General features: G+C 37.6%; 1 protein-coding gene across 14 annotated transcripts in view; it reads right to left on the reverse strand.

The window, feature by feature from the left end:
- The window catches only part of LOC106869551 (IQ domain-containing protein H), a 637089-nt gene that overhangs the window by 453429 nt on the left and 171472 nt on the right, over positions 1–12188 (reverse strand). For all 14 annotated transcript variants that reach the window (XM_089360920.1, XM_089360916.1, XM_052972131.2 and 11 more), the window contains one exon: positions 296–420. In XM_089360920.1, the coding sequence (XP_089217046.1) occupies positions 296–420 (125 nt within the window). The remainder of the gene's footprint in view (positions 1–295; positions 421–12188) is intronic.

Below are 12188 nucleotides of genomic sequence, written 5' to 3' on the forward strand. Positions count from 1 at the left end.
CAAAACTATTTGAAAGCATTAATTACTATTTAAATTATTGATGTCAACAATGATCTGAAAGCATTAATTGCCATTTAAACAATTTGGTGATTATCAGGCAGTTTTTCATTGATAAGCATAGTTGATTGCACAAAACTTTTGGGTTCAGATATGATACCATGATTATCTTAAATATGTCAAATATTAGATTTTACACACTTCTAGGCTATGTGCAAGAAAATAAATGAAAATATTAACATATACATGCATATATGGCCAGAAGACTGAGAATATTTCAAAAGCAATAAGTACTTACAGGTTTTTGTTGATTAGTGATATTGAATCACTGGATAAAGTTCTGTTTCTCTTCAGGTCATTAACATTTGACCCAATTAACTTTACTTGAGAGTTTAAGTCCTGAACAAGTTGTTCTGCTTTGCCCTGCAATGAGAAAATTTAATATCAAGTTAAAAATATATGCAATTTTTGTTATAGAACATGTAAAAATATTCCCTGTTTAATTTATTGTAGCATCTATTTTGCTATTCTGCTGACAAATCAGAACAAAGTAAATAAATAAAATAGCAGGCCATTTATAATCAAAGAAAGTGAGTTGGTTCAAACAATGTGGTGAACTGACAACAAAACCTGTCTCAGATATGATAGCAGTTTTTTGAAATAATATCATAAGTTAGCAATAAACAATCCCTCAGCAGAGAGCCAAACTATGAGTGAGTTATATCTAAATGTAACAATCAGTAAAATAATTACCAATGATATACTAAATTCAAGATGATCACAATAGGGTTTCAGTTTTTGTTTTTTGTTGAAAACAATTTCATTTTACTTAGGCAAATCAAGTGGAAAAGGTTACAGTTTATTATGTGACACTTCACTATTTTCAACTTCCTGATAAGTATAGAAGTTTATCAAGATCGGTCAATTATATCTCACTTTTATTTGGAAATGAGCTACCAAGAGAAATAAATATTGTGGTTTAGAAATGAGCTACTTTTCATTAAAACTATCGGATCTTTTTTAAAACGGGGGCCACATTTTTCATTAACGAAACACTTTGAAACTTGGAACACTGGTAGAATGTGTCATATAAAACATCTTTTTCTCTTAGTCTTCTTAAAAAAAAAAAGAAATCCCAAGTTATTCCATGTTAAAGTTGTCATATTTCTGTAATTTCAACCAATCACTGACGTCCATTCAGCCGATATACATTAAGTGCCGACTACATAAACAAACGATTCTGAAACAATTCTATCGGTGATAGGGTTAGGGTTAGGGTTAGGGTAAAACAGCAAATTTAAAAAGAAAAAAGCAAATAAAACGAAGAAAAAAAAACGAAAATGAAAAAAGCAAATAAAACGAAGCTATGGCTTAATCAGCCAAAGGAGTAAATGTAAACAACTGAATACTTGTCAGTGATTGGTTGAAATTATCGAAATAAGACAATTTTTTACATGAAATAAATTCGAATACAAAAATTTTTTTCTGTTCTATAATACAAAATAGATAAGTATACGAAGTTTGAAAGTCTTTCAGTACCAAAAACACTACGTAAAACATTAATGAAAAATGTGGCCCCCGTTTTAAAAAAGATCCAAACTATCTTATGATATGAAAAATGATTTTACCTCCATTAAAATTTCAGGCTTCAAGCCTACATATCAATTTACTTACAACATTATTTAAACAAAGATTGTTTGTACTGGCTTCCATTGTAGCATTTTAAAGATAAAATCCACTGTTGAAAATATATGTAGAAATATTTTTAAAAAGTAATGTTTTTATGATATTTAATTAAAATTCCACATTTAACCTTTAATATCAAGTAACAATGTAAATTTAAATCATAACCTCTTATCTAAAATAACGTTTTTTTTTTCTACTGTGCAATGTAATTACATAAAAACTTCACTTTTTGAACATTGGCAATAAATTATCCTTAGGAGAGATGTTGATGGTAGGGAGCCAAAGCACATGGAGGATATAGGAATAAGTACAAGTGTTCAATGTACAACAGCTTATTTTAATAACATGAATTTCCATGCAATAGAAAAAGTATATCACCAATCTCTTATTCTTTCATTACTCTGTGGAGAAGAAGCAAAGCCCATGATCTTTGCAGGTCCTCCTAAACAGGAGAGTGCCTGCAAATATTGTTGATTTTGAAAATTCAGAGAAGAGACAGATGTAATGTATGTAGAAGAAACAGACAATAGAAACAGCATATGAGATTGAGTAGTTAGTGAATTCATCTTTGCTGCTCAGCTAGATCTTCTTCTGGCAGCATGTGCCACAATAACATTGTCCTAGATATGTAAGTATATTCCAGGATAGGTCTTGCTTGGATTTTGTGCAGAGGAAAAATTCAAGAGGAAGCCTAGTCCAAGATGAAGTTTTGGCAATGTTTATGTGAATTCATTCAAGAATATTAGAGATGGTTTCACATCTGTAATAAATTTGAGGGGAAATCTTTACCGTCTCTTATCCTACTAGATAATAGCAGACAAATCATTCCAAGGCTTAACAACATAATTAAACAGGTATTCTGTGTCCATGAATGATTATCACAATCTATTTGACTGTTTATAATACATTTCTTGTCAATAATACAAATCCTTTAACTAATAAGCTCCATTTTACTTCTATCTAGAACAGGTTAACCCTTTAGTATTTACACCAATCATATCTGGTCAAAATATTCTACTTGTTTTATGTTCAAACTGGCCAGATACTGCCATTCATACCTACCCTACAAAGTCATATAAATAAGCAATCACATCATTGAAGTCTTAAAGCTGTGAAATAATGCATAATTAATTGAAAACAATGTAAATAAATAAGCATTATATGTAACAGAGTAATCTGAATACTAAAGGTGTAAATAAGGAGCCCATAACAAACATTCATTTGTAAATCTGCAAGCATGGCTACTTGGATCAAAGTGTATTGCTTACAAGATTTTTAAACAAATTAAAATTAAATTTGTAACCCCAAGAATTTTATTCCGATACAAACATGATCTAATTTCAAGTACCTGTCTTCTGACACAAAATAATATGAAAATAAATAAAATTAATACCTTACCTTTCCATGCATTTGAAACTTTGTGTCACATTATCTCAGTGAACACTGGATCTAACAACTTCATCAACAAAACTTTTTATCTCATGTACCAACCACAAATTCTCAGTATTTTGTAATTTCTATTTCTCTTTACATAATCTTTTATGTTAACATATTTGGGAAGTTTCATTTTTTTCTATTGGACGAACTATATATAGCAACTGGTTACACTTCCTACTACTAACCATTTAAGTGAAAAGATTTTTTAAACATAAGCAATTAAGAGTATGAAGACCGGGAAAGCCCCCGGCCCATCAGGAATCACTGCAGAGATGCTCAAAATATCTGGCAGTGTTGGCTATAGCCTAGTCACCCGTATTACGAACCAGGTGATACACGAAGGAGTCATACCCTATGACTGGTGTAGCAGCATCATAGTCAACTGCTACAAAGGTAAAGGGGACGCTTTAGATACAAATAATTACAGAGGCATCAAGCTGTTAGATCAGGTTATGAAAGTTACAGAGAGGGTCATAGCCCAACTAATTAGGGAGCGAATCAATTTAGATGAGATGCAGTTTGGGTTCGTGCCAGGTAAAAGCACTACTGATGCCTTATTTCTAGTGAGACAGTTGCAAGAGAAATACCTAGCCAAGGATAAACCTCTGTACCTGGCTTTCGTTGACATGGAGAAAGCCTTTGACAGGGTCCCCCGATCCCTTATCTGGTGGTCAATGAGGAAACTTGGGATAGAAGAATGGCTAGTGAGAGCTGTGCGAGCCATGTACAGAGATGCGGCCAGTAAGGTGAGGGTTGGAAATGAGTACAGCAATGAATTCCGGGTAGAGGTAGGGGTCCACCAAGGTTCCGTCCTCAGCCCCCTATTATTTACCATAGTCCTCCAGGCAATCACAGAGGAGTTCAAGACAGGTTGCCCCTGGGAGCTCCTCTATGCTGATGACCTTGCCCTAATTGCGGAGTCACTATCAGAACTAGAGGAGAAGTTTCAGGTGTGGAAGCAAGGTCTAGAATTGAAGGGCCTTAGAGTCAACCTAGCTAAAACCAAAATCCTAATAAGTAGGAAGGTAGATAAAACACAAACCCCTTCAGGTAGATGGCCCTGCTCAGTATGTAGAAAAGGAGTAGGTAGTAACTCTATAAGATGTACCCGGTGCAAGCTATGGACACATAAGAGGTGCAGCAACATCAAAGGCAGGTTAACTAGGAAGTTAGTTTTTGTTTGTGGCAGATGTTCAGGTGCAATAAAGACTGCAAACAAACAGGAAACAACCTCTATCTCATTCCAGGGTGAAAAACTAGAGGTAGTCGATAGCTTCCGCTATCTGGGCGACCAAGTTAGTAGTGGGGGTGGGTGCGCTGAAAGTGTAGCTGCTAGAATAAGAATAGCCTGGGCAAAGTTTAGAGAGCTCTTACCCCTGCTGGCGACAAAGGGACTCTCACTCAGAGTAAAAGGCAGACTGTATGACGCATGCGTACGAACAACCATGCTACATGGCAGTGAAACATGGGCTGTAACTGCTGAGGAGATACGTAAGCTCGCAAGGAATGAAGCCAGTATGCTCCGTTGGATGTGTAATGTCAATGTGAATACCCGTCAGAGTGTAAGTATCTTGAGAGAAAAGCTGAACATTAGAAGCATCAGTTGTGGCGTGCAAGAGAGACGATTGCGCTGGTATGGACATGTGGTGAGAATGGAGGAGGATAGCTGCGTGAAAAAGTGCCACACCCTAACAGTTGAGGGAACCCGTGGAAGAGGTAGGCCCAGGAAGACCTGGGCTGAGGTGGTGAGGCAAGACCTTCGTACATTGGGCCTCACCGAGGCGATGACTACGGACCGAGACCTTTGGAAATGGGCTGTGCGTGAGAAGACCCGGCAAGCCAAGTAAGATCGTTGCCAGTGCCCCTGGACTGGTTCTTGTGCGGGTGGCACATGAGATGCACCATTTTGAGCGTGGCCGTTGCCAGTACCGCCTGACTGGCTCCTGTAGGATTTTCGAGCGAGATCGTTGCCAGTGCCCCTGGACTGGCTTGTGCGGGTGGCACATAAAAGACACCATTTCGAGCGTGGCCGTTTTCGTGCGGGTGACACGTAAAAGCACCCACTACACTCTCTGAGTGGTTGGCGTTAGGAAGGGCATCCAGCTGTAGAAACTCTGCCAAATCAGACTGGAGCCTGGTGTTGCCATCCGGTTTCACCAGTCCTCAGTCAAATCGTCCAACCCATGCTAGCATGGAAAGCGGACGTTAAACGATGATGATGATGATGATGAAGCTCAGGCTAGTCTTTCAGAATAGTATAGCTACAATTATCTCTGCCTACGCCTCATAAGCAGGCCTTCCAAATGATCAGAAGGACCACTTTTATGATATCTTTTTACAGGTTACCTCAAAGACGAGTAGCAATGACCTTGTAGTAGAAATATATATTCAGTACCAGGTGTTGATATGGCTGTGTGTATATTATTACAAGAGTTCATATAGAGATGAAGAATAAATTCAAGAACTATATATTTACTACACAAAAATATATTTTACTTACTGGTCGATGATGATACATAATCAAAATGTAGAATCTAGTTGAATGAAGTAATCTATACAAGAAAGTTCAGAGATAGGAAATACAGAAATAACAGCTAAGTGGTGGCTGTCAGTCATGTGACATAGAGAAATAGATGGACATAGCAATGATGTGAATGGCTCTAAGTCTAATCAACTAAGAAGTGAAGAGCAGGGTTAGCAAGCTGTTTCTATTAATGGAATCCTAGACATTCAAGAAACTTCCAAGAGAAACGCTAAGCTTCTTGAATAATTAAGAATCACGTCTCATGACACACATGCTTTGAGAAACTTAGTAAAGGGAGGTTACTCTATAATCCTTCTTGCAAGGGAGATCATTCAACTATTTAGCTACATAGACCACTACAATAATGAAAATAACAAAAATGTATACATCTGGTGATGTGGGTTATGGTCTAGTCACTTGAATTGTAAATCAAGTAGTTCACAAAAGAGTCATACCTGATGACTGGTGTAAAAGAACCATAGTCAACTGCTACAAAGGTAAAGATGATGCTTTAGATAGAAATAACTACAGAGGTATCAAACTGCTGGATCAGGTGATGAAGGTCATGGAGAGGGTCATAGCCCAACTAATTAGAGAGAGAGTCAGTTTAGATGAGATGCAGTTCAGCTTTGTGCTGGGTAAAAGCACCACTGATGCTATATTTCTGGTAAGGCAACTGCAGGAGAAATACCTAGCCAAAGATAAATCCCTGTACTTGGCTTTTGTTGACATGAAGAAAGCCTTTGACAGGGTTCCCCAATCCATTATCTGGTGGGCAATGTGGAAACTAGAGATAGACAAGTGGTTAGTAAGAAATGTACAAGCCGTGTACAGGCATGCTGTCAGTAAAGTAATGGTCAGCAATGAGTATAGTGAAGAATTCCAAGTAGAAGTAGGGGTTTACCAAAGATCAGCCCTCAGCCCCCTCTTATTCATCATAGTCCTCATGGCAATAATAGAGGAATTCAAGACAGGCTGCCCCTGGGAGCACCTCTATGTTGATGACCTTGCTCTCATAGCTGAATCACTACCAGAACTAGAGAAAAAATTTCAGGTGTGCAAGCAAGGTTTAGAATCAAAAGGCCTTAGAGTTAATGTTGCAAAAACCAAAGTCCTAGTAAGTAGGAAGGCAATCACATCACAAACCCCTTCGGGTAGATGGCCCTGCTCGAGCTGTAGAAAAGGTGTAGGTAGAAACTCCATAAGATAAACCCAGTGAAAGCTATGGATGCATAAGCGGTGCAGCAACATCAAAGGAAGGTTAACCGGGATGATAGTTTTTGTGTGTTGCATATGCACAAGGGCAATAAACACCAAAGATGTTCAATAAACAGTTTCCATCACATGCCAGGGGGAATAACTAGAAGTAGTTGATAGCTTCCATTACTTAGGTGACCAAATCTATAGTGGGGGTAGATGCTCTGAGAGCGTTGCCACTAGAATAAGAATAGCCTGGGCAAAGTTCAGATAGTTACTACCCTCTGCTGGTGACAAAGGGCCTTACGCTCAGAATGAAAGGTAGACTGTATGATGCATGTATATGAAACATGGGCCATGACTGTTGAGGACATATGTAGGCTTGAAAGAAATGAAGCTAGTATGATCTGCTGGATGTGTAATGTCAGTGTGCACACACAACAGACTGTAAGCACCCTGAGAGAAATGTTGGACATAACAAGCATCAGATGCAGAGTGCAAGAGAGACAACTGCACTGCTATGGTCATGTGTTGCATATGGATGAGGAGAGCTGCATGAAGTGTCACTCCCTAACAGTGAAAAAAACCCATGGAAGAGGGAGACCCAGGAAAATATGGGGTGAGGTGGTGAAGCATGACCTTCAAACATTGGGCCTCACAGAGGCAATGACAAGAGACTGAGACCTCTGGAAATATGCTGTGATTAGAGAAGACCTGGCAAGTAATGTGAGATCACAGCCATAGCCAATACCAAGGTCGCATAACCAGCTCATTTAAAAAGTACCTTTGAATCATCAGACAACACACTATACTTGAGGAGACCTATTGAGTCAAGTAAAATCAAAATCAAAATCACAATCAGAATCTCAATCAAATCGAAATCAAAATAGAGATTGTAGTTGTGGTCAATGCCAGTGCCGCCTGACAGGCTCCCATGCTGGTGGAACGCAATAAGCACCATTCATGCATAGGTCAATGCCAGTGCTGCCTGACTGGCTCTCTGTGCCGGCGGTATGTAAAAAGCACCATCTGAACATGGTCAATGCCAGTCCCCCACCCCACCACGACTGGTTCCCATGCCGGTGGCATGTAAAAAGCACCCACTACACTCTCAGAGTGGTTGGCATTAGGAAGGGCATCCAGCTGTAGAAACCTTGCCAGATCAGATTAGAGCCTGGTACAGCCTCCTGGCTTTCCAGTCCTCAATCAAACCATCTAACCCATGCCAGCATGGAAAATGGATGATGAGCAAGTGCCCGGGAACAGGGGGTGCAGCGAGTACACCTGCAGCCCCTAGAATTTTCAGGGGGTGCAAGGTCAAAATTTGCACCCCCTACATAATCTTACCAGATTCAGAAAAAAAGTATCTAAAATCTATAGGTATAAAATGCTTAAGTTCCATCTCGTTTCAAAACAAATAAATAAATAAATAAATAAATAAAAGTGATGAAGCTGGCATAAAATTCCGTAGGGAGTTTATGACCACTAACTTCTGAAGGAAAGTAACGTCAAAATACAAAAAAATAAGTGACAATAACAACAGTAGCAGCAACAATAACAACAACAAAACCAGCATGTATGGTTAATTTTGAATATATAGCATTACTTGAATTATTGAAGACAGCTCCCACCCAGTTTCTGTCTGTCAATACTTCTCTCCATCTTTCAGTACCACTCCCAAGTTCTTTGTAATTGGTGTTGCTAAAGACTTAAAACATGGTTGAATGGATTCAACTGTTTGACCCCAGTCTAAAAATAAAACCCTTTCAAAATTCTTTCAGTAGAAAATGACCATTCAATATTCCATACCATTAACTGCTTGACCACTGCCTGGGTAAGTACCTTTTTTTCCAACTCCAACTTTAGTCTTGATTCACCTTTTCATTCAATCTTTACTTTCCTTTTGTCTTTATTCCTGTCTATCTGCTCTTTTTATCCTTCTCTTGAGTTCCTTAGGAAATAGTTTCCTTTTAGCGTTACTCTTTTTTACTCTTTTACTCTTTTACTTGTTTCAGTCATTCGACTGCGGCCATGCTGGAGCACCGCCTTTAGTCGAGCAAATCGACCCCAGGACTTATTTTTTGGAAACCTAGTACTTATTCTATCGGTCTCCTTTGCCAAACCGCTAAGTTACAGGGACGTAAACACACCAGCATCGGTTGTTAAGCGATGTTGGGGGGGACAAACACAGACACACAAACATATACCCACGACATACATATATATACATACATATGGCGGGCTTCTTTCAGTTTCCGTCTACCAAATCCACTCACAAGGCTTTGGTCGGCCCGAGGCTATAGTAGAAGACACTTGCCCAAGGTGTCACACGGTGGGACTGAACCTGGAACCATGTGGTTGGTAAGTGAGCTACTTACCACACAGCCACTCCTGCGCCTATATACAACTAACAAATCGTATCTTAAAGATGTAGTTTAGGCTGAATGCCTTATATATTGACGACTTTCATTTTTTATCTTGCCTTAATTCTGTCATATTATTAATAAAAAGTCTTCCTGCGTATATATAAAATAGTATCTGCATCATATCTGTTTCCGATACTGTCCTGCTTTTTCATTTTATATAGAAAACGTTGATTTAATTAGTTTGATAAGTGCCTCTGCACGAAACTCTCAAACCTTCAGTCACTATGTAACTTTCGCCGATCAATAAATCTATACTTATTGAGACTAACTCAACATAAGTTTTATTTTTCATGTTTGAACCACTACGCCTCTGATGAGAACCCAATAAGGTTCGAAAATCGATTAAAGTTGTTCATCTTTTTTTCAATCTACAGAGAAATGGCTAAATTTGCCCTCCTTATAAATATACGATATATATATAAATATGAATAAACCACGATAATCAGCTCGGGATTCTCCCCAATGACTTTACTAAGGTCACTTGGGGCCCCAATTCACCGTGAAACCATTTGGTAGCTAGTATCATTACGAGGTCTATTTATATTTACCCACTTCTCTACCTGTAGAGTAAGTTCTCCTCCAGTTATATGGTTTTACCGTATATTATCATATATATATATATATATATATATATATATATATATATATATATATATAATATATATATAATATATATATATGTGTGTATATGTATGTATATATATATATATATATATATATATATATATATATATATATAGAGAGAGAGAGAGAGAGAGAGAGAGAGAGAGAGAGAGGGGTAGGTAGGTACATATGCAAGCACACATACACGCACGCATATACATATGAATGTATGTATTTGTGTGTCCGTATGTCACCCCACTATCGCCTGATAACTAATGTTGATGCGATTATGCCCCTGTAACTTGGAGGTTAAAAAAAAGAGGTGATAGAATAAATACGAGGCTTCCAAAGAATAATTCCTGGCATTGATTTGTTCAAATAAAAGACGGCGCTCTAGTATGGCCTATCGTCTTTTGAAGCATATGGGAGGTCATGTTGCTGGTTTTGCCAATAAAAACAAGCACTATGTTTTTGGTGTTCACTATTTGTTTTTCAGGTTTTTGTTCAACCAGAGTTCTTTCGTTACAATTCAGTGGCCTTATACATGGTCCTTTACTTATTTTTTCTTTCTTGTGTCTGCCCTTTTTAATCATCTGCCATGTTGTATTCAACAGAAATTCAAAATCTTTATCTATCTCACTCTTTATGCCTGTGTATGTATATACATATAATATGTGTTCACACTTAGCGGTCAACATTTGGCTGATATTGTTTAAATTTTCTATCCTACTCTTCTCGGCTTCTTTCCCCTCTTGTTTGCAAAAAATTCCCTATCTATTTCTACTTGTCTTTCTCTTCACATATCTGCTTCTTTTCTCTCTTTACTCATCTTCATTTCTTCCTCTTATTATCTCTGTCAACTATATCCTGTCTACTTTTATTTCCTTGTCTCCACACTCCCTCTTTCTTCCTAATTGTTCTTTCTTCCCCAATTTTCTCTATTCCTCTGTTGATCTTCCTCTCCCTTCAATTTTTGGTGTCACATGACAATCCAATATTTTTAACACTCCTTAAATTTGGTTAACCAAGACGTTTTTTTTTTTTCAATCAGCTTATTCTAGATGTTCTTTGTTGCCTAAACATTTCACTTGGCTCAAAGTTATGCTGTTTTTTATTTGATGGTGCAAGTACCATGAGTGGAAACATTTCAGGTGAATAAGAGATAATCTAACAGTGGAGACACTCCTCAACACTTACTCTAAAGAAGGTCATCAAGATCGTTTAATCTGCAGGGAAGGTGGTGGCCTCAGTATTTTGGATTGCAAAGAGCATCGTGTTTATTGACTACTTTCAAAAGGCTCTCACCATCAATGGAGAGTGCTGTACTGTGCCACCTTTCCAAGGCAGTTGCGAAAGGCTATCAAGGCCAAATGCAAGGAAAACTGTCGAGTATGTTTTCTTTCATCAAAACAAATACTCCAGTGCACAAGTAATTGGTTTCGATGGCCGATGTGTGTGATTGGCTTTGGACTGCTAAGCCTCTCTCCCTACTTTAGTGATTTGACCTCATCTTATTATCTATATCCCCTACATATACAAAAAAAATCCTCAGTTTGGAACCAATATCATAGTGATGATGTCTTATCAGCTGTTGAAAACTTGTTTAACTAACAGGATAGCTTCTTTTCCAAGGCAATCGATGCAATGAATCGCTGAAAGAAGTATGTCGATGAGCTTTTCTGTTTGATTTTCACTTTTCAATTGCCTCAATTTTATTCCAATTTCAAAAATGTGTATTGTTCACATGAATTAAACCAACAATATGTTTATCCAACATTTCACAAAACTTTATCAAAACTTCCATCGTTGAATGTTTTAACATTGTAATGTTGTCACCTTATACAAAATGCCAGCTTCCACATCCTGTTCTCTGATGGAGGGGAAAATGATCAAACTTTAAACCTCTGTTACAGTTTTCTAAAGTTTTTCTGGAATAAGTGAATCGCATCAAATTCAACAGGAAAAATTACACCAATATATCAAATTTGAAAATTTTCGCTCAATTTTAAAATTTCAGAAGGTGAAATCAAGCAGAAAAGATCCTAATATTTAAAAATGAACTTCATTTGGTCACATTCTATGAGAATATATTGGTCAGCCTGTTAACTTTCCAGTCGATCTTCATAATAATAAAAGTTATTATTATTGAACATTTGTTTGTTTTGATACCCAAATTAGAAAACTTCACCTTGTTTGTAAAAATTTTGGGTACTACAGAAGTGTGGACCTGAGTTCTGAGAGTGCGCATGTTACAAATTTGCACGTGCACGCGCTTTAATTGTAAGTAGTCAATTTTAGCTCACAAGGCAAATGACAAG

The sequence above is a fragment of the Octopus bimaculoides genome, chromosome 12 (genome assembly GCF_046866305.1).
Source record: "Octopus bimaculoides isolate indiv1 chromosome 12, ASM4686630v1, whole genome shotgun sequence".
NCBI lineage: Eukaryota > Metazoa > Mollusca > Cephalopoda > Octopoda > Octopodidae > Octopus > Octopus bimaculoides.